The sequence below is a fragment of the Vidua macroura genome, chromosome 2, assembly GCF_024509145.1.
Source record: "Vidua macroura isolate BioBank_ID:100142 chromosome 2, ASM2450914v1, whole genome shotgun sequence".
Taxonomy (NCBI): Eukaryota; Metazoa; Chordata; class Aves; order Passeriformes; family Viduidae; genus Vidua; species Vidua macroura.
The window spans coordinates 38883466-38903454 of record NC_071572.1 but is presented as its reverse complement, the minus strand read 5'-3'; the positions used below and the strand labels follow the sequence as shown (position 1 = coordinate 38903454).

The 19989-nt window shown below is 40.7% G+C and overlaps 3 protein-coding genes across 9 annotated transcripts in view; 1 reads left to right on the top strand and 2 right to left on the bottom strand.

Annotated features, from left to right (window-relative positions):
* PCCA (propionyl-CoA carboxylase subunit alpha) overlaps positions 1–16428 on the top strand; it is a 272572-nt gene extending 256144 nt beyond the window's left edge. For 2 of the 3 annotated variants that reach the window (XM_054004588.1, XM_054004591.1), the window contains 3 exons: positions 253–393; positions 12665–12742; positions 16036–16428. In XM_054004588.1, the coding sequence (XP_053860563.1) occupies positions 253–393; positions 12665–12742; positions 16036–16104 (288 nt within the window). In that variant the 3' untranslated portion in view covers positions 16105–16428. Of the gene's footprint in view, positions 1–252; positions 394–12664; positions 12743–16035 lie in introns of those variants that run through there. The other variant, XR_008441592.1, reaches the window with a different exon arrangement.
* GGACT (gamma-glutamylamine cyclotransferase) overlaps positions 16123–19989 on the bottom strand; it is a 28747-nt gene continuing 24880 nt past the window's right edge. For all 5 annotated transcript variants that reach the window (XM_054004627.1, XM_054004619.1, XM_054004608.1 and 2 more), the window contains one exon: positions 16123–19433. In XM_054004627.1, the coding sequence (XP_053860602.1) occupies positions 18943–19416 (474 nt within the window). In that variant the 5' untranslated portion in view covers positions 19417–19433 and the 3' untranslated portion in view covers positions 16123–18942. The remainder of the gene's footprint in view (positions 19434–19989) is intronic.
* Positions 19423–19989, bottom strand: part of TMTC4 (transmembrane O-mannosyltransferase targeting cadherins 4) — an 83518-nt gene continuing 82951 nt past the window's right edge. Inside the window, exon 19 of the mRNA XM_054004577.1 lies at positions 19423–19433. The gene's annotated coding sequence lies outside the window, so the exon portion shown is untranslated. The remainder of the gene's footprint in view (positions 19434–19989) is intronic.

Below are 19989 nucleotides of genomic sequence, written 5' to 3'. Positions count from 1 at the left end.
TGACATCTCTTTACTGTACTTGATTCTTTGGTTTTATGTGCACTTTGCTGCAGACTGGGGTTGCATATTTTTCTTTCTGCATCATGAAAATGAAACTCTGAATAAAGATTTCAAACAGTGTTTTTTAGACACTCCCATGAAGAACAGCTAAGAGATGCATTATATAAAAAATATGCCATAAAATAATGCAGGTTATTGACTGGCATTCACCAAGGTACAGTTTTCTAAACCAGTCCTCTTCCTATTCTTTAGTACAAATTGCAAATACTGACGAAGGTTGCTGCGGAGCTGAGCAAGTACATGCCAGAGAAAGCAGCAGAGGACACCTCCAGCATTTTGAGATCTCCCATGCCTGGAACAGTGGTGGCAGTTTCCGTCAAGCCTGGGGACATGGTAAGAAATGTGATCTATATATCTGTGTTTTCATTATATATGCCACAGAAATTTCGCCTTGGTGCAACTGAAACTACAGGTCACACGGTTTGGTGTGGGGTTTTTTTGTTGTCTTGGTTTTCTTTCTTTTTTTTTTTTTATCACCTGTAGAATAAATTGTGCTGAAGGATGTGTGCTGTTTTTAGTTTTAATTTTTAAAATTAATAAGGAAAACCAATTCAAATTAAACTGGCTTGAAAAGAACAATTTTCAGCCTGGTACAAGTTCACAGCAGAAACTCAAAGAAATACCTTGAAGGGCAGGACAGGTACAAGGGAGAAAATGGTGAGTAAATTCACATAAGTGTGTGTGTGTACCTGTCTGTCTGTCTGTCTGTCTATCTCTCTCTCTGTATATAAAAGCTGTTAGTGCTAGCAGGAGGAAATCGTTGATTTTCTGCCCTGAAGTCATGAAAATATTACTAGAAAAAAAGGGACATGGGACAGATATTTAACTTTACCATTTTTTGATTTTGTTTTTTTAAGAAGCCCTATGTTATCTTTTTGCAAGATACATCAGTTGGGAATTCTATGCTGGGAATTTCCAGGCTCATGTAGTAGTCTTCCTGTCTTGCAGAAGGAATAAACTTGCCATACAGAAGGGCAAGGGATTATGCTGTTGCTGGTCTGAGGATTTCCAATGCTTCTTATCTCACATTGCGTTGGAAACAAATTTTTGTTTTAAAGTTGTTAGACACTGACTTGAACTCAGCTTTATAGGAAATTCTACCACATTGTATCATATGTTATTTCTAAGGTCGAGGCCCTTATCTCTCATAACCATTGGAAACAAGGTAGTGAGAGCAGATACAGGAGGATTTGAATCAGATAGTGCAGATTAATTTTAAAGTACTGTCATCAGTTAAATGATGCCATAAACATGTATGTAGCACTTAGATACAAGCAGAAGCTTCAGTCACAAGGTTCATAATTTATGGCATTGAAACCTAGATTTTCTTGAAAGATGATTCAAAAATGGGATCAAGATCTGAAATTTAAAATCAGCATTGCACTTATTAGGTGGCAGTCATCAATCATGCTGGCAAAGTGGTATATTTGCTTACATTTTGCTATGATACCACCTTTGGTTTTAAAATATATGATTGTTTCTGTCTGTGTTCAGTGAAAACAGAGTCATCCTGTTAATACAGAAGATCTGTAGGTGCCAATGTTTGTAGTAATAAAATAAAGACATTTCAGAGGAAACACATCTAAGTTAAGCTGGTAAAAAATCAGAAATTCTTTTAGCTTCTACACTTATCTTTCTCTTCTATGATCTATACATGCACAGACACAGTTCAGATACTTTAAAACAAAAGAACAGTATTCAATTAAAATTATTCTTTATGTCATGACATAGACAGAGGAATCTGCTTTCTTTGTCAAAGGCAAAACAAGTGGCTGAATGAGGAAGATCGTAAGCAAATACTTTTTGTGAAGAATTAAGGGAAACATTTTTAAGCCAAGGATTTTAAGACTTTAAAAATTTGTTAAATATTTATTTTTGAGAAGTTAATTCTAAATGTTACCAGCCTTCTTGCCATGAAGAATAGTTCTTGTTGTCTTGAACGAATACAATCAGTGGAGAAGGAGGCCAGAGCCTAAGGGATTTTAAGTAAATAAATAAATGAACCTCCCTCCACAAATCTACAAGTGGTGCTGTGCATCAGAGCACAAGTTGTTAAATAATGTGTGTGAGATTTCTTTTTTCCCTTCTTCTCTCCTGCAGCTTTTTGCTGGAGGCACTGAGTGGCAGAGCAATTGAACAGCATAATCTATGTTCTGCTGACCTGAGCTTGTCATTGCTAATTGTGTGGCTTTAATTGCAAAAAACACATTTGCGTTATTGAAAAGGGTTTAGCTTAAATCCTTCCTTTTCAGGACTAGTGTCAAAACGTTTAAAAAAAAGCGAGCCAGCCAGCGAATGAGGGTAACATCAGCTATCGGCACTGAATAAGCAGTGGGATGGTGGGATTCAGATTATGCCTCTTGGCTGTCTGTCACAAACCAGCTCGCCCACTACAGCTGCTGAAGGCATGATGGGCAGGGAACTGTAGCTCCTTGATAAATACAGCTCTTTTTGTTGCACTGCTTGGGAAAAGTCTAATTTCTTTAGTGCGCTGGAGAAATGGGAATTTAAGTAGCTCCTATTCTCTGTGCTTGCCACTGGGTTTGGCAGCTCAGATTTGCACGGTGTGTGAAAACAGCACAGCTGAAAAATGGGAGAACGTGAGGTAGTTGTCCATCCTTCTCTTCAGGTGTTGCTGCTGCTAGCAGTAAAGCTGTCAGGTTATAGCTACTCTGTGACTGCTTGCCCTAAGCTGTGAGCTGTGCACTACGGTGTTAGTGCAGCACAGTCCCTGTGCTCACAGAGACACTCTCAGAGCACGGGGAGCTGAGCTGTCATCCCCCTCCTTCAGGTGTAACTTTACAAATGGTGACAAAGCGCCGAGAGAGGGTCACCTCATCTTTGTCTGACTGGCCGCGCTTGCAAACTCGTGGTTATTGCCTACGGTTCAGCTCCAGGGCATCGCGCCCGGCCAGGTAAAGCATATGGCGTTTGTTAGTCCCTCTCTATGTTTCCGTAGCCAAATGAGGGGGCAGTGCTGATCTCTGGGTTAGTTCCCCCCACTCCATGTGTCATTGTTTTTACTTGAAGCATAGTGTTCTCTTTCGGCTGCTGTTGCTGAGAAATACTTTGGTCTGGTGAAGCCTGATAGAAGATTGCGTGAGCATCCTCTGTCCAGCTGGTCTGATAAGCAGTTTTCAATTCATTTTTTGCCAAAAGATATTGCATATGCAAGGAATTTATTTTCTTTTGTCTGTAAGATGATCTGTAGATTTTAGTAACACAGTGGGGAAGTGCTGTTTGTCATTTAAAGAGAAGCAGAACTTGTGATCCTGCCAATTTCTTTAGGTTTTTAGTTACTTTCTACTTTCTTTATTTTCCTTCATGTGATCTGAAGACTGTAATTAGTTGTCACTCAGTTATTCCTGGAAGCACAATGAAGGCACTCAGAAGCAGAAAGCAACATAAACAATGAAACAGAAATCTGGCTGAGTACAAAGAAGGTTAATATTATTTAGGGAAAGAAGATTTAAATTTAGATTACATTCCTCATAACACAGTCCCATTAATATAGGAAATATATCCCTTATTGGGGAATGAGGGTGTTTGTGTATTTGTTTGCTAAGTAGTTGTTAATGATTGTGTGCCTTAGGATGAAATTTGGTTTTGGGAGAATTAATTACTTTTTGGCTCCTCATGGTGCTGTGGGCCAGAGAAACCACTGGACCTCAAGAGTCCAGGCAAGTAATTCACTCTGGTTTTGCTAACCCTGGGGGCAGCATGAGCCAGCCTTGGTAGCACACAGCAGGATTTTTATGCCAGAGTATGGAGATGGCACTGCATGTGGTTCTTATCTCACCACAGCTACCACAAAGACAGCACCACAAAAACTACTACAGCTGCACTAATTCCTTTATGTACTGAGAGGACAGGACACGGGCAGGTAGTTGAAAATACTTCTTCTTTGTGTCGTTTGGCATGGTTTTTGTACATGTAGGATTCTGTGCACTGAAAGTGCAGGAGTGGGGAAAGCTCTAGATCCTAATGGTTGCACAGGTAAAAAGCAGTGTTGTTGTTCCTAAAGCAAACACATCCAAAGTGTTCCCACTACTGATTCCAAATTTGGTAGTCTGAACTGTCCACAGCAACAAAGAAAGATCTTAGCTGGCCTGATTGCCTTGCAGCCTTTCCTGTATTTTCACCTATGAACATAGTTTTTGCTGTTTCATTTTTCTGTCTGTCAGGAATGCAAAGCTGTTTTTCTTTTAGCTGTATGTTTCTGTTTGTTGTTTTTCCTTTTTAGTAACATTAGCCAGGACAGCTATGCATTGGTCAATAAACTAATGCCTAATACCTGGCAGCCTAAACCACTTCAATGATTCCCCCCAAAATTAAATATGTAAAAGGAAAGCAACTCTGGGTAAACACCCCAGTGTAACTGAGTCTATTAGGACTACAGCCAAAAGAAGAGGACGATTAATTATTTTCACTGAAGTTTCTAAATTGCCTCTTTTTCCAGGAGATTAAGATTACTCCAGGAAGTTAGCACCATTCAAGCCATTTTAAAATGTACTTTTCTCATATAAAAATTCCTTATGATTTCAGCTAGTGTAGCTATGGGCATTAATACTGCATGGGATTAATATTTTCCTACCAAAATGTCAGCTGTAAAATGTAGATGCTAATTGTCTCAGTAATTTCAAAATTGGGTAACTTGAAGGCTGCTTTTTTAGTTGTGTAACTTACAAAAGACACTACTGTGTTTCCACCTTTTAAAAGTAATTAAAGAAAAAAGTTTTAAACTGCATTCATCTTTCAGTTCAGCTGCATGCATTTTATTTCAATTTCTCTTGTTATTCTTTAGAAGAATAGTTTTTAAGAAAATCTTTATTCACAATTTTTCATCTCACAAGCCTTGGGAAATTTTTGCTATGGGAAAATATGTTTTGTTTGACCCCTACTGCTGAAATGCTCACTACTAAAAAGCAAACCAAGAGAGCTTTCTAAATTCTGTTTGTCACTACTCCATTGATTCGTGTGAAAGAAAAGGTGAAGTTTTAACCTTACCTGTTGCCATCAGGCAGTTGTGTGTTGTTTAAAGTTGTATTTGCCATTCAGACCTGAAAATCTTAAAAAAAAAAAATTCTCTTTTTTAATCTTATGCTAATTGGAATTTATAGCAGAGAAACAACATCCAGGTTAAAGCAGTAAAAATGTGTTTACTTAAGTTTCACATTCCATTTGGATAAATATGGTATCAGTAATGTAGTAAGATATTATTAAATCAAATACTACTTTTCTCTTGTGTATGAACATTTTTTCTTTTGTTGTCTTTCCTTTTTCTTTCCCTTTCCCTCTTTCCTTGTTCCTGTTCTTCAGAGCATATATAAACTCCACTTGTCAGTTGAAGGGAATTTGCAAACTTGACAAAATATGGTCACAGACCTTACATAGTTTTTATGATTCTATGTATTTGACAATTTTCTTGGGGTTTATCTTTTGGGGGAAAAAACCCTGTTGGTAAACAGGAAATGTTCATGGTTGTATAATATCCAGAGTAAAAGTATTAAATATTACACCATTCTTATTACATGGGGCCACGAGTAATAATTGTAGTTACATTGAAAAAAAAATTAACTCTAACAATATTTCGTAATTTTTTTTTTTTATTTGACTTGAAAAAAAATTTACTATATATTTTATGCAGTTGCACAGTCTAAGATTTGTGTTCCAGTACGGTGTAATTAAGAAGGAAATCCTATTATGAGAAGTTAGAAATAGTCAATATTATTAGAGTTTCCATCCAGGAGAAAAAATGTTACTAATCCTTTGAGATGAATTCATACAATTTTTTTATTATTTTTGTGGTGTACTTTGCCTTTTCAAGTAATAAACAACTTTTTAGCAGTTACTAAAAAAGTTGATTGATACAGATTAGGTTGAGTTAGCAGAAGAATAGCCTCAGAAGTGCTCTGCCTGAATATCACTTGCCCAGCACCCTGGGATGGCAGAGGCAGTTGGGGCAGTGTGTTTTGGATAAGTGGGAGTGCAATGACCAGTGCTGATTGCTGTCAGGGGGACATCAGTGACCTTTAGTCAGAGGTCAGAAGATGTGGGATGTGCTATGTTCAGCTTCATTCATTAAAGGAGTGTGGCAAAAAAAGTTTTGTAATGATTTTGTCAAGTACTATTAATTGCTGCTAATTATATTTGCAGTTCTGTAGCTCTGGTTTAAAAGTTAATTTGGAAAGAAGAGAAAACTTGCACTAATTATTTTACATGGCAATGGACAATGCCAAGGAATTGCAATTGTTGCTTATCCAATTCCTCTTGATTTGTTTTCTTGTTGGATGCTGGCTGCCAGGTTGCCAATAAGTCAGAGAGAAAAAAAATCTGGGGAGGGAATGATACCAGCATAGACTAAGTTTAAACAACAAATAAACAAAAATAAAAAAAGGTATCTTCATAAAGAGTGAATGCATACTTAATTCACTGCTCAGAGATTTTGCACAAGCATAAAGAAGGTGCATGTTTGCAGTTATTTTGCAGAAGGCTGCAAGAGAGGATAAGTCTCTTTCATATGGCACTATCTTGCATTGTCCCTTTTCACTTAAAAGGCTCAACAGGGACTTAAGCTGCAGAAGAGTGGAAATTGTGAATGATGTTTACTGGTGTCTTCCCAAAGATGAGGAAGGAGATACCAATAAAATACAACTCTCACTTCACTTCTAACCAAATCTAAGCTCGTATTCGCTTCAGGCTGTCATTGTTTTTTTCCACTTCAGCTCCAAGAGCCTTAAAAATGTTCCGCATCAGAGCACCTGTGTTCTAAATATAATGGTCTTAAAAATGTAATTGAGGGATTTTCACTTTTGTAGGCAAATCAGCAGGGTTGATATTGATCCGTCTTTTTAGGGAGCCACAGTGCACCAGAAGGTGATACTGTAGAGGGCCCCGTAAACCCTCAGAGCCTTCTGTCTAATTTGGCAGAAAAACACAGAATGTCGGACAACAAAAGAACGATCCGATTCCGTAAGAAATCTTCATCCCTCCCACCTCCTTTTCACAAGATAAAAAAAAGAGACTTAATTTTTTCAGCTGCACACAATGATTTGGTGCTCACTCTTGCATTGAAACAGTTGCTGTCAAAACAGGCAGGAAACAGTTTTCTTTTAATTGCTGAAATCATTCGGAAGTGCTTCATGCACGGCTTCTATACAGCAGATGCTGTGCATTAATTGGCCTGTGTAGGGCTGACCCAGGGTTCCTTGCAGCGGGCCCAATTTTAGGCAGAGGGTTTAAATAGCTTATTTCTTATTTTGTATAACCTGGCGAACATTATGAGCGCGCGCCTGCATGTGGGGTATTTCATGGTCTGCAGTTTCTAATGTCATGTGGGTTTCAAAACCTGTGCTTCTCTGGTAATGTACTAGCAGCAGGTAAGCTCTAAATACCATCCATCAGGAGCTAATTTTTTATCCAGATACTCCAATGACTGATGAACCTGTCTTTTGTATGAATGTTCAGCACAGGAGAAAGCCATATGCCCCTGGCACTGGTTCCTATGCATTCTTTACAGTTTGTAGGGAGGAGATTAAGGAAAAAACAAACAACAAACCCTTACATTTACATGTCTTTCATTTATTTAGCAGTTAGGACTTTCTAAAATAGCTTTTTTTTTTTTTTTTTTTTTTTTTTTTTTTTTTTTTTTTTTTTTTTTTTTTACCAGTGAAAAGAGATTTAGGTCTTTTAAAGCAATCTGACTACCGCTACTCATTTTCTTTATCAGGAATATTACTGCACACCCTTAATAGGGAACCTTGTTTTGCTACTCCCCGTCTGTTCAAAACAGACCTTAGCCCATTAGAAGGTCCTCCCTTGTGTGGGAAGACCACAGCTGTTACTGTAAATCTCATCCAGTAACTGTATCACCCCCATTTTGTGGCTCTGAAGGATGAAATTGAGAAATGGAATACTGTGCAGTCATCCTTTACATCTCCAATTTTAGGCCTTTGCACATCATTTTCATGCTTTTATTCCAAATCAAACAACATTAGTGAGCAACACCAGTCTGTGCTAAATGCCTGGTGTCTAAGCAGCACCTACGATCTTTGTTTTTGGAGAATTTAGGATTGGGAGTCAAGTTGGGGTTTTGTTGTGGGTGGGTATTTTTAATTTTATTTTTTTTAATAAATAAACTCTTCTCTCCTTTCTCCCCCACTGAATCTTTCCCAGTCCCCAGAGTTTGTCAGAAGCAGAAATCCAGATGGTAGTGAGGTGCCTAAGATGGAGGATGCTCTATTACGCCTCCGAAGAGGAAGTGGGAGCTCAGCATGGCTTACAAACATAACTTTAAAAAGGCTTCTGTTTCTTTAAATCTGTCTGAATAAAGTGGATCTAACTTCTTGTGAAGGATATTGGGGGTTTTAATCAGAAATAAGAAGTGGTTTAAATCATTAGCACAACAAAGCAAACTATAAGCTTGAAGATAAAAGTCTCAGGGGAAAGAGTCCTCTGAAAATAAATGGGACTTGATAGATTTCCATATCATTTATAACTTCCCTTAATTACACTTGGAAGACTTGCCAGTAAAACTGGAAAATTGGCAGCCTATATCCATTATAGTAATTTTGCCGACCATGGCAAGCAGCTGGCTTTACTGGATTTTATTTCCCATCACTCACAATTAATCATCAGCTGGAGATGTCTGAAACTCCTCAAAACGTAGCAATACTGTGTGACATTCAGGCCTCCTTAAAATGCTGAAATCTGCTGAGTAAATGGGCCGAGTTCCCCTTCCAGCGAACTCATTTTGGTGCGAGGCAGGCTGCCGGTTAATGAGTGCCACTTCGATAATCGGATGCGAATGTGAACCCTGACCTCATGTCAAAGGAGAGGACGCAGCAAGCTGGATAAAAGATCGGTGATTCAGATCTGCAAACTTTACACCAATTAGACAGAGAGCGGGGAAATACATCAGCGCCCATTGGGTTTATCAGAAAGACTTGTGGGGCTTGTGACCATTTTGTAAGCCTAACATGGGAGACGTCCTGTCACAATCATTAAGTCTTTATCCGATGACGCCCCAAAGTCTGCAGAAAGTGTACCATATTCACAAAGATCCTGTGGTAGCGGTGCCCTCGGGTGTGAGCCATCTTTTCGTGCTCCTGAGCTTTAAAGAGCCCTATCTCTGAGTGCGGATAGTCTTTGTGGTCCTCACATAGGTGCAATGGGAGCAGGTTGGCGTTGCTGCTTCTCACATTCTGCTTCCGCCCTGTGGCGTGAGTTGCTTGGTTGGGAAATGACCGGAGACAGTTCCCTGTCCTGTGTGTAACCTTTTGGCCAGCGGAGAGAGCAACCACCGTGCAGTCCCGGAGTGACTCAAACAGCACCACTGACTGGTCCCAAATTCACATTACAATTGTTAGCAGCATCGAGATGTTAAGTACCCTCTTCTTCAATGATCTTTTTTCTTCTTTTTTTTCCCTTTCTTTCTGTTTTGTGTTTACTTTTCCTTTTCACTCTTTGAACTGCACCATGCAGAAATAAACTGCTAAAACACAGACTGCAGGTCTAGCAGTTAATCACTCATTTATTTTGACATATCAAGAAATGTAAAGGTCGATTTGTCTGTAGTGTAACTCTGTGGAAAAGATACCTGAGATTAATTTATTTTAAGAAAAGGAACCCTTTTACTTTACTTGGTTCAAAGAAATGAGATTTTTTTTGTTTGATTTTAGTTGCCTGTATTGACAGATTTGGGTCATCACTGAGACCTCTCTAAATGGAAATGTAAAGATGGTGGTTTTCACTGGTTTACCATCCACTGAAAGAAATAAATTATACGATGAAAATACAGCATTAAAAATGGTCCAGATAAATCCTTAAATAAGTTAGACAGCAAGAACTTGTACACATCTCTGTGGTTTTCATTTGCAGGCTAAATAACAGGCAAAATGAAATGTGCAATTATAGAATGAAAGAAATTGGACAATGCCCAAAAGACTGAAAAAGAGGAAAGAGAGATACAAGTGCCTAATTTCAGGATTTGTCGTTTTTCAACACAATGATTGGAGCTGTAAAGGTTTAACGTAAGAACAGTAATTAAACTTCTGTGCTTAAGTGACACTTGCGCCAAGATAATTTTCAACAAATTGCACATCATCAGAACTACTGACACGGCATTTTCACACGTGGTACCTGCTGAAAGTGCCTCCTTCCTTTCAAATTAGTAAGACTAGATGTTAGCTGGATACTTCAACTATAAGTTTTGTGGGTTGAGGGGGTTATTTCCTTCCCAGACGCTGTGTCCTTTGTCATCAATCCCAACATGCATTATATAAACCACAAAAACTTTAATTTTGGGAAAGAGAGGAAACTGAGAAGAAATTCAGATTAAGGGATATATCCATCCCACAATCACTAACACTTCCTGCCATTTTAGCATCATACTTTAGATGTACTGCGACAGTTCCTTACTTTTCCCATCGATGTGTTTCCAGAACTCTGTTTAGATAATTGCTGACTGGTTCAGTTGCACACCATCCTCCTGATGAAGCCATGTTACAGTTAAATGTAACTGCTCTAGGAGAGAGTTTCTTGTGGCCTTGTAATTAGGCCACTGAATTCAGATCTGCTGTCCTTAGCATCTCAGTCTGCAGCAACCTCTAGAAACCTGTGTTATCGGCTCTCTGATAGCAGAGCTTAACCAGAGGGTGGCAAAGTTGTTTATGAAATGCATATTTTAATAATAGCATTATTTTAAAAACATCTCTTCCAACAAACTTTCTTGCCTGTTTTTTTTCCTTCTCTTTGAATCCAAAGTAGATATTCATTGCTTCCTCATAACCTCAGAAATGTTTGGGAAGTTCAGAGCAGAGGGAAGAAAAGTAACGAGGTAGGGAAAAGGAGAGGAGCAGAAGAAAGGAAAGGAAGAGTGAGCTGCTGGGACAAGGCTATGGGCAGAGCAGCAGGTGTGGAAGGAAGGAGACAAAAGACAGGGAAACGGAATAGAGGGGAAATAAAAAGTCCTTGATACTATTCACCAAATTGGACACCTGCTAATGACTTAACTGCTTGCCTGAAGCTCAGGATGGAATTTCTGCAGGGTAAGTGTTGGGTTTTAGTTATTCTGTGTATCCAGTTAGTACACCCTATTCCCATAGCAAATGCTTTCCATATTTACCCTCCAAAACCTCTCATACTGTTGTTGCCAATCTCTTGGAGAAAGGGTGTGCAAGCACCTTTTAATGTAATGGTTTTTGTTTTGTTTTGCTCAGAATCCACAGGCAGATATCAGCGCTTTTTAGTCACTTAGTGAAAAAATAGCTTTACTTAAATTTTTGGAATGTTCTTCATGCAATGTACATTTGATCTCTGACTTCACATCTGCCTGTTAGTATATTCCTCCAAAGTGGTACACACTTGTTCTTAAATATGTATTATTCATTTTATATATAATTATAGAAATATATCTATATATATGTGTATATATAAACAAACATTTTGTTGGCACCGGCACATATAACAGTGCATAAACCAGATTTCTGCAGGTTTCAGATTACGCTGTTTCCTGAAACTTGGACATCAGAGCAAAAACCCCCCAAACTTGCTGAGATAATGTGGGATTAGCAGACTCCATCTGCAAAAGAGCCCAATGAAAAGACTTGCAGTGGGCACTCGGAACCAGGCATCCTATAGGAGTGTACAGATCCTAGATCCTGGCATGTAGGTCCTGGCACCCTTCCTCTCTGGCATGCAACATCTTTGGGGAATGACCAGCTAATTGCTGGGTTACACTGGGTAAATTCCAAATCCCTTGTTTTGCCTCTCGTGTTTAGGCAGCCTCCACAGCCACTGTCAAGCCTTGTTTCCTCTGTGCAAGGTGGTCCAAGACAGTGGTGGGAAGATCTGACTGGGAGGCACAGGGAGCCCAGCAGAGCAGCGCAGTGGGGTCCTAGTGACCTTGAGCTTGCACATGCCCGCTAGCAGGACACAAACAAACAGAAAGAGGAAACCTCAGGGTTTCCTATGAAGAGCTCTGAGCTGTGGTGAATGTGATGCGTTTGTCTCCACGGTGCCTCCCCTGTGGATGACAGCTTGTGGCTCCTCACTGATGTGCTCCTTTCTGTCAGTCCAAAGTCATCAGCCACCATCAGAGGCTGCCAAGTGCAGATGTGTCACATTCTCCTCAGCATCAGCCCACTGGGTACTGCTGGACCTTCCAGCCCAAGCTCCCCCGGACACCTGCCAAGGAACTTTTGGCTTCTGAATCAGTATGAGTATCTGTGGGCCCTGCGCCAGGCAAGCAAAGCAGAAGTTCCCTGGCCAAAAATGCACAGATTAGATTTTGCTCTGCATTTAATTGATGTTGAACTGTGGTTGTGTGAACTGTGGAATCTGGAGCTGAATGGATGGGATGGGAGAGGAGCCTTTCAGGTTTGCCTGGGGTAATAGTTTTAAGTAGCTGATTTTTTCCCCTTATTTTGTTGCCAGTTTTTTGATTATCATTTGTGTTGTGACTGTGTAACTGGCTGACTTGACTTGTGTTGTGAAAGTCTTTATAGCATTTAATGAAATAATCCTTTTATTTTCCATAAGAATCATCATACTTAGAACATTTCAAATCCTCTATTCTCATTTTGTACTGCTTGAATTTCATCAGGTTTCGGAAGGTCAAGAGATTTGTGTAATTGAAGCAATGAAAATGCAGAACAGTATGATTGCTGCTAAAACAGGCAAGGTAAGCCACCTTAGGTCACTTAAAACCATATGCAACTTGTCAACAGGATAGAATTTAAAAAGAAAAAAATGAGGATTCTGATTGTTAAGGAATTAAGTCTGATTGTTGTAAGTCTTTCAAAGTGAGGTGTCTTTAATTTTGTAACATTTGCATCTGCTGTGAATGCTGTTAAGTAGTTCGGAGCCTTAGATAGCACAGCAGGAAATAGTTTTACTGGCTTCGGAAATTCATATAACTCTTTCTCCTAAATGATTTGTTTTCTGTGATGCTACAATGCTGAGTTGAATTGAAAGGTGTTGCAGACCATTTCTCCAAATTTCACCTTTCCAGAGAAGAGCGATCTCTTTGCCAGTTAATTATTTAATGGCAAATAATTTGTCATTTAAAAAAAAAAAACCTACCCAGAACAAGGCATAGAAAGTGCTTTTGCAGGTGGGAGAAAACAGCAATTTTAAAATTATTGTGACTGTTAAGTATGAAGCCTAGATCTGCACATTTGTTAACCTTTGCAAGGCTATGCATTAGCCTATCCTGCTTCTGAGGGATCAGCATTGCAGCCCTGGAGCTGGGACTTTGCTGCAGTGTAGGATGTGCTAAAACCAGCACTCTGGGCAAGGAACTGGTTAAGCTTATGTGACAAGAGCATGCACTAAACCCGAGTTGGTCTGAGGACTGCCAGACCTCAAGCTGGGACTTCAGAGCATCCCTGTGCCAGATTATAATTTACAGCTAGAAACCATCACCTAGTCATGGGCCCCAGATCCATCCTTTCCAATCGGAGAGCATAGTGCGGTTCTGGATGATACATTCTTCTCTACTGCTGATTTCCTAACCTGTCCTAGCCCATCTCTGCCTGGGGTCAAGCCCCTCTGCTCTCTCTGAGGCACAAACCCCAGGGCAGGAGCCTTCAGCCCGCATGGAGGCAGCAGGGAGCCTGACTGTGGGCAGGGATGGGGTTTGCCACTGGCAAGGTTCGCTGAGATCTCAGGATGGCTCTCAATGCCAAGGACTGTTTGTGTGTTTACAAGAAAGGCCTTTTTGGCACAGCTCTAATATTGTCACCCAGGCTGGGTCCCAGACTTGCCTCTTCCAGTGCATCCAGTGCAAAATTGGGTCTCAAGAGAAAAAAATACTGAGAGGAGTATGTTCCCGTTCCTTTTGCTCTAACATTGCCACTTTATTATTTTATTTCATGCATTAATTTATTTATAATTTATTTTTCTCACTTGATTAATATTTCCAAGCATTTGGTTTTTCATCTGCTGTTATTTAACCCCTTATTGCTGCTCTTTGCATCCACTGGTTTAAACTAGTATTTGTAATTAAAATGCCATTCCCTCTCCCACCCACCCCATTTATTTTTCACTTTAACCTTCCCTTTCCCAGCACGGTGTTCTGCAATCCATGGGTCTGTTCCTTACCATCCTGCTTGTACTTCTACTGATAATAAATGTTTCTCACTCAGTCAGTACAGATGCCACATAAAATCTGTTTTTGGTTTATTAATCCTCCAAAGTAGGATGTGAAAGGTGCACAGGCCATTCAGGGCCTCCTGTGTACCTTGCAATGTCCCCTTGGTGCACCCGTTTTAATAGCAAGTGCATTTTTTGACCGTTAGAATGTTAAGAATTTGAATAAGCACAAAGGTTTTGGGCTGTGTGGAAATGAAGCTACTAAACAGAATTCTTCCTTTTCTGCAGTGCAAAGTCATGGCTCTGAGTGCTAAGATAACTTGGCCTCTCCACAGGAATGGGATGTTTGGCACAGGCTGTTAGTCCATGTTTTGATGCTTTGAAACTGTGTTTTGAAACTCAGTTCATTTGTCTTCAGCTGGAAGACATTCCCATTTTCATTCCTGACTTGAATTCCTTTTCTGTAGCAAACCCCATCTTCCTGTTTGTAATTGTGAGAAAAGTGGCTTGTTTTTATCTACTTTGAGTTTACTCCAGCTGCAGGTGGTTTAAAAATGAGAGAAAGCTGGAGATGAACTGGGGAGCCTCCTGTCTTCTCCAGGACAGCTGAGCCTGGGTCAGCACAAGGAGCCGGCCCCGCTGCACGGCAGAAATTGTTGGGGAGTTTGAAGCACTGGTTAGCTCCGATGTTTGCTGAACCCTGGCTTTGTAGAAAAAGAAAAGCAAGGGGTGGAATGTTTTTCACACTGCTTTCATCTCCTAGAAGATTGAGGCTCAGCAATTGGGTACGCTGCCCAGCTACTGATTTAGAATTAAAGCCCTTGTTTGTACGTATCACGCTGTCTTTGCCTGTGCTCAGCATCATTTCTGGAGCAGTGCTGTGAGTGTGCCTGTGCTACAGAGATCTGCTTACAGCTCACATGGCTTCAGACTGTCAAACATGGATGTGGGCAACAGTGTGTCCATCATAGCCTGGCACTTGGGGTATGCTGTGCATTTCCTTCAGGAGGCCAGGGTAGTGTTTAGATGATTAAAATGAGCTATCTGCTGAACAAGGATTTGGGCATGTCAGTGTGAGCTCTGAATTAATGTTGGAAACAAACTCTATACAGCTTCAAATGTTTTCTATTGCTTCATGTGTTGAAAGGGAATTCAAACATGTTGCAGCCTTTTATAGAGGAAATGAGGGACTAGTGTAAGATGTTTGTGCTTTAAAATTCAGGAATCTTCATGGGAGTATGTAATTCATCTACAGATATAGTTGCACTTAATTGACAGTGGTAGCCCTTTGCCAAGTGCAGTTATGTTAAAGGATCCCAATTCAGATTTGAATCATCTATCCCAACTCTCTGTAGATTGAGAGAAACCTACTTCATGGCTGCAGTTCCAAAATTCTGCTGTATTTGAAAACTGTAATTAAAGAAATGGTGGAATATTTCATTGCAACATCCCAACATGAATATTGAAAAATCATCCTGTCCTCTATTTAAAACAAATAAACGGCAGTTCAACCAGATGAAAAAAAAGTGCATTTTAATTTTAAAAAGTGGCATCTCTAGCTGACGTTCAGGTCTTCAAGCATCTCTGTTGCAAGCAAACCAGCTAATGATAGGTGCCTGAATACCCTGATGGGGTTGGACACCATTTGTCAAGCACTGGTACTCAAAACTCACCTGGGCTCTGAGCACTGGAGGTCGAGCACTCAACATCTCTTGGTCCTTGCAGCACAGGTGGATCTGTGTCCCTGGGGTGACTTCAGGCCGCACAGTGGCTATCACCCTGTGCATACAGACAGGAGCGCTCTGTGCAATACAAACCATGTCAGCCAAGCCATTTATTTTATCGAGGAAGGATTTAAATTCTGCTGTTTCTGTACCCTAGGTAAAAGCTGTGCACTGCAAAGCTGGTGACACCGTTGGAGAAGAAGAGCTGCTGGTGGAACTGGAATGAAAGGTTGCCTCCACACTGTTGAATTAACTAAGCCTTTATTATTTTTATCTGTAAAGTAACATTAAGACAATTCAACACAGAAAACAGACAGTACTACGCACAGGATTTTATACAAGCATATTTACTGTATCAGTGGTTAAGACAGCAAACACAGATGTTAAATCTTGGCAACAGATCCCAGATTTTTACTTCCAGAAATACTTGTACATAACCTTTGTAATGCTTTGATTTTTCAGGATCAAATAAAATCAATAAAATACCATTTCTGCTTTGAAACAGGAAAAGCCTCTTTAAAAAAAAAAAAAAAAAGAAAACACAACAAAAGCCAAAATCTGATTTGTCTTCTCCACAGCAATGTCCCTGGTTTGAGGCCCCAGCCAGGCTGTACTGAATGGCTGGCAAGAATGAAAAATTAACCACTGAGCAAACTGAGCAGTTCTCCTTCACTCTATATAAGTGCTGCACAAGTACAACCAATGGCTTAAATTCTGATCAGATTTATTTTCAATTAGGATATATATTTATTGAATTATTACTTATTAACTAGTAATAAATTATTACAGAATTACTTCTATTTTAAGTACTTATATATTATTGTATTTTTAATGCTTTGTATAAATTAGATTTAAATTACCGCTTAGAAGCTTTATTTTGCTAGTGCAGATATTTGTCATGTATTTTCATTCAAAGTTGTAAGGGAATTGTCTTCTTTTATTCAAACTCCATACTCAATTTCCCCATCTGTATCTTCTCTGTACTGATTACTGGATGCCTTTACAGAAGGAGCTGGCACTGCTCTCAGAGGTCTTTAGCTGCCCCAAGGTACTGCTAAGAGCATGTGTCCCTCAGACCAGGCCTCCTCCTGAATGCTTACAGGAAAGGGAGACAAAGGGACCTTGACCACTGCTCCAGAGTGGAGCAGGCCTGCTCTTGTTTTCTTGCCCAGGATGTGCAGAGTCCTGCTACTTCCCAGAAAGAAACCCTGTGGCCAGAAGTGCCTGGGCCCTTTACTGGAAGGTGAAGGATGAGAATAGTTGGTAACAGGGCTGGTGACTCATGTTCAACCAGGAAAGTTCGATTCTGCCTGAAACTTCTGACTGAAGAGGCATTCTTCCTGTTACTGAGACACTGCTAATTAACTACATCACATGGCTGAGGGGGAATATGTAGTCCAGGGATCTGCTTAGGGAACTAGTTTATAAAATTCATCAAGATGAGTAAGGAAAGTGTTTGGATAGTACCTGCCTTCCAGGAAAATTAATGCTTTTGCAGTTGGAGAAACTGAGGCAGAGACCATGCAGATCTCCTTACAAGTCTCCTTACTGCCATCTTACCCCTTCCCAAAGGAGCACAGTTCAGTCTCTGCAGGTTGCCCTAAACAGACAAACACTATAAAGAGACACAAGTATTCTACTAGCAAGTTGCTTGTTTTGCTTACTGCAGCAACATAAAAGCTTTTCCAAATGAGATACAGCAATGTCTAAATACTACTTCTAAAGTTTAGGCTGATTCCCTACCCCAGATCTCCTCTGGCCATCACAGGACTACTGGCAGTGAAGCAAAAGTACAATATTGTTCTTAATTGTATCCTTGCTGCATCTGATGGTACTTTGGCTCACTGCGTGGCATACAATGCCTGCTCCCATCCCTTCGTCAGCTTTACAATCTATCTGTACCAAACACTGCAGCTGAAGGAAAATATAAGGCACAGGAGTGTAACAACAGAAAGCCACATTTTCCCAGATTGTACAGAAACCAGCACAGTTGGTTGGGTCAGGGGGACAACAGTCTTCTTTACATATTTTTTTCCCAATTTAAATGTTGCAATGATCACAATACAGGTCCTTTGGATATTTTTATAATGTATATAATTTTTCCCCCCATTAGGAAACTCAGTTTGCATATGGTTGCAAGTTCTGCATTAAAATGCTTGACAAAAAGTCACCTTGACAGTAAGTGCTCACAACGGCTCCAGTGCAGATTTGCTTTTCCTGGTCCCCAACAACCCCCAAAACAGACACATACACACACACCGGCACACAAACACACCCACCCCCCACCAAATCCTACAGTCACACAGTGAACAGAAGCAGAACCCAAAATGCTTAGAATGTAAAATTCAAAATACAGTTTTAAATGTAACTCTCTTAAATTCTCTCAGTATTTCTTGACAGTGCCTTTTAAAACCAAGTTTAAAAATACACCTTTCCAGTTCAGAAAAAAACCCATTGCAATGCAGAATAAGAATAATCTTTTTATTTTCTCCAGCAATTTCCTATTTGTCTAGAAGCACCAAGTTATCTGATCAGCTTTCCCTGTTTACATGCAGTAGCCTACTAAACCCATTACAAGTCAATATTCAGTAGGAGTTGTGCTTTACTTTCAGACATTTAAATCAGTTTCAGATTAGTGCAAGAAAATTTGTCAATTCAGGGAAAAACATTAATCTGTTCCTCTGCCTTTCACTGACCTCCATTATTATGAAATTATTATGAAATGGTCCAATTTCACTGGACCATTTTTATGCACCAAGGCAAAGGGGGAAGTTGAGGGAATAATCAGACCCCAGACCTGATGTGCACATACAGTTATTTTAACCTGGTGCAAACCCAGCTACCTGCAGCAGGCTGGAGGGGCCAGGACGACACTGACTGCCGTGGGAGGAGTCTGCAGCTCTGGGCCTACAGGACTTCAAAGCTAGCACCGAGGCTCCTGGGTTGGGAAGGTTACAAGGGCTCCTGCATTTTAATAACAAGGTATTACAGCTTTCCTGGAAAGGTTACCGAGCAACACCTGCTTAGCACTATGTCTTCGGCCAGGCCGCGTCACCTCCCGTTTCTATTCCCGGCTTTCCCGTAGGACGTAGGAGAGACCGTGCTTCCCCGAGGAGTCGTAACTGTCATAGTAGGGGAGCCCGACCCACTCGGGCGGGTACGTGGCCGTGCTGTACACGAAGCACTCCAGGACGCCGTCGGCCGCTGCCCGCGCCTCTCCCGCGCCGCCCTTCCCTTCCCACTCCACCACTTGGATCCTCATCAGGGTGCGCTGGTACATGTCTGGGCAGCCTTCGAACTCATCCAGAAACTGCAGCATCTGCTCATCGACAGAGTAAATCTCCCCAGCAATGTGGTGGCCTGTCCCCGGGATGTTCAGCATGTAAGGAATATTGTATTTCCCTGCAATCACCAGCGGGTACTTCTCCACCGTGTGGCCCCTTCCTTGGAATTTCGCTAGGCCTTTGGCTGTGTTGATCATGTGCTTGTAGTTGGGCTGGCCCTTCTTGAGTGTGCCGTAGACAAAGACACGGGCCATTGTACTTGCAAAAGCAGCTGAAAGACAAAGAGGTACGTTACCCACAGGGCCAGTGCCCTGGAGAGCCAAGGCCCTGTCAAGGCATCTCCTCCACAAAAGGCACATGCAAAAGTGGTCTCATAATCCTATACCACATTTAAGTATCATACTCAATTCAAGTATCTTAAAACTTTTCAGACAACTGCATCAGTCAAAAACAGAGACCAGAAGAAAGTCAGCCTTTTGCAGTTCTTTGCTGTAACCAAATTACATTCTCTAAGGAATCCCAAACATCAGCCAACACATCCCTAACCCTGAGAAAAAGCTCTAAATCTTTCTTAATTTTTCTCTCTCTCACCATTATGGGAGCTTTGCTGCAGCAAGTATGTGGTGTCGTGCTCAGTGACTCCCCAAAAAGCAAGTGTAACCTGGTGTGGAGTCATCTTATGGATGTGCTGGTGGATTTGCAATAATGCCAGCCCCGAGGTCCTGCTTGCTGAGTGACAGACAAATGCTGAACAGCAAGCTGTGGGGCCAAGGGAGAAACTGGAAGCCAGGGCTGCTGGCAGAGAAACCAGGTAAAGCTGTGTTCAT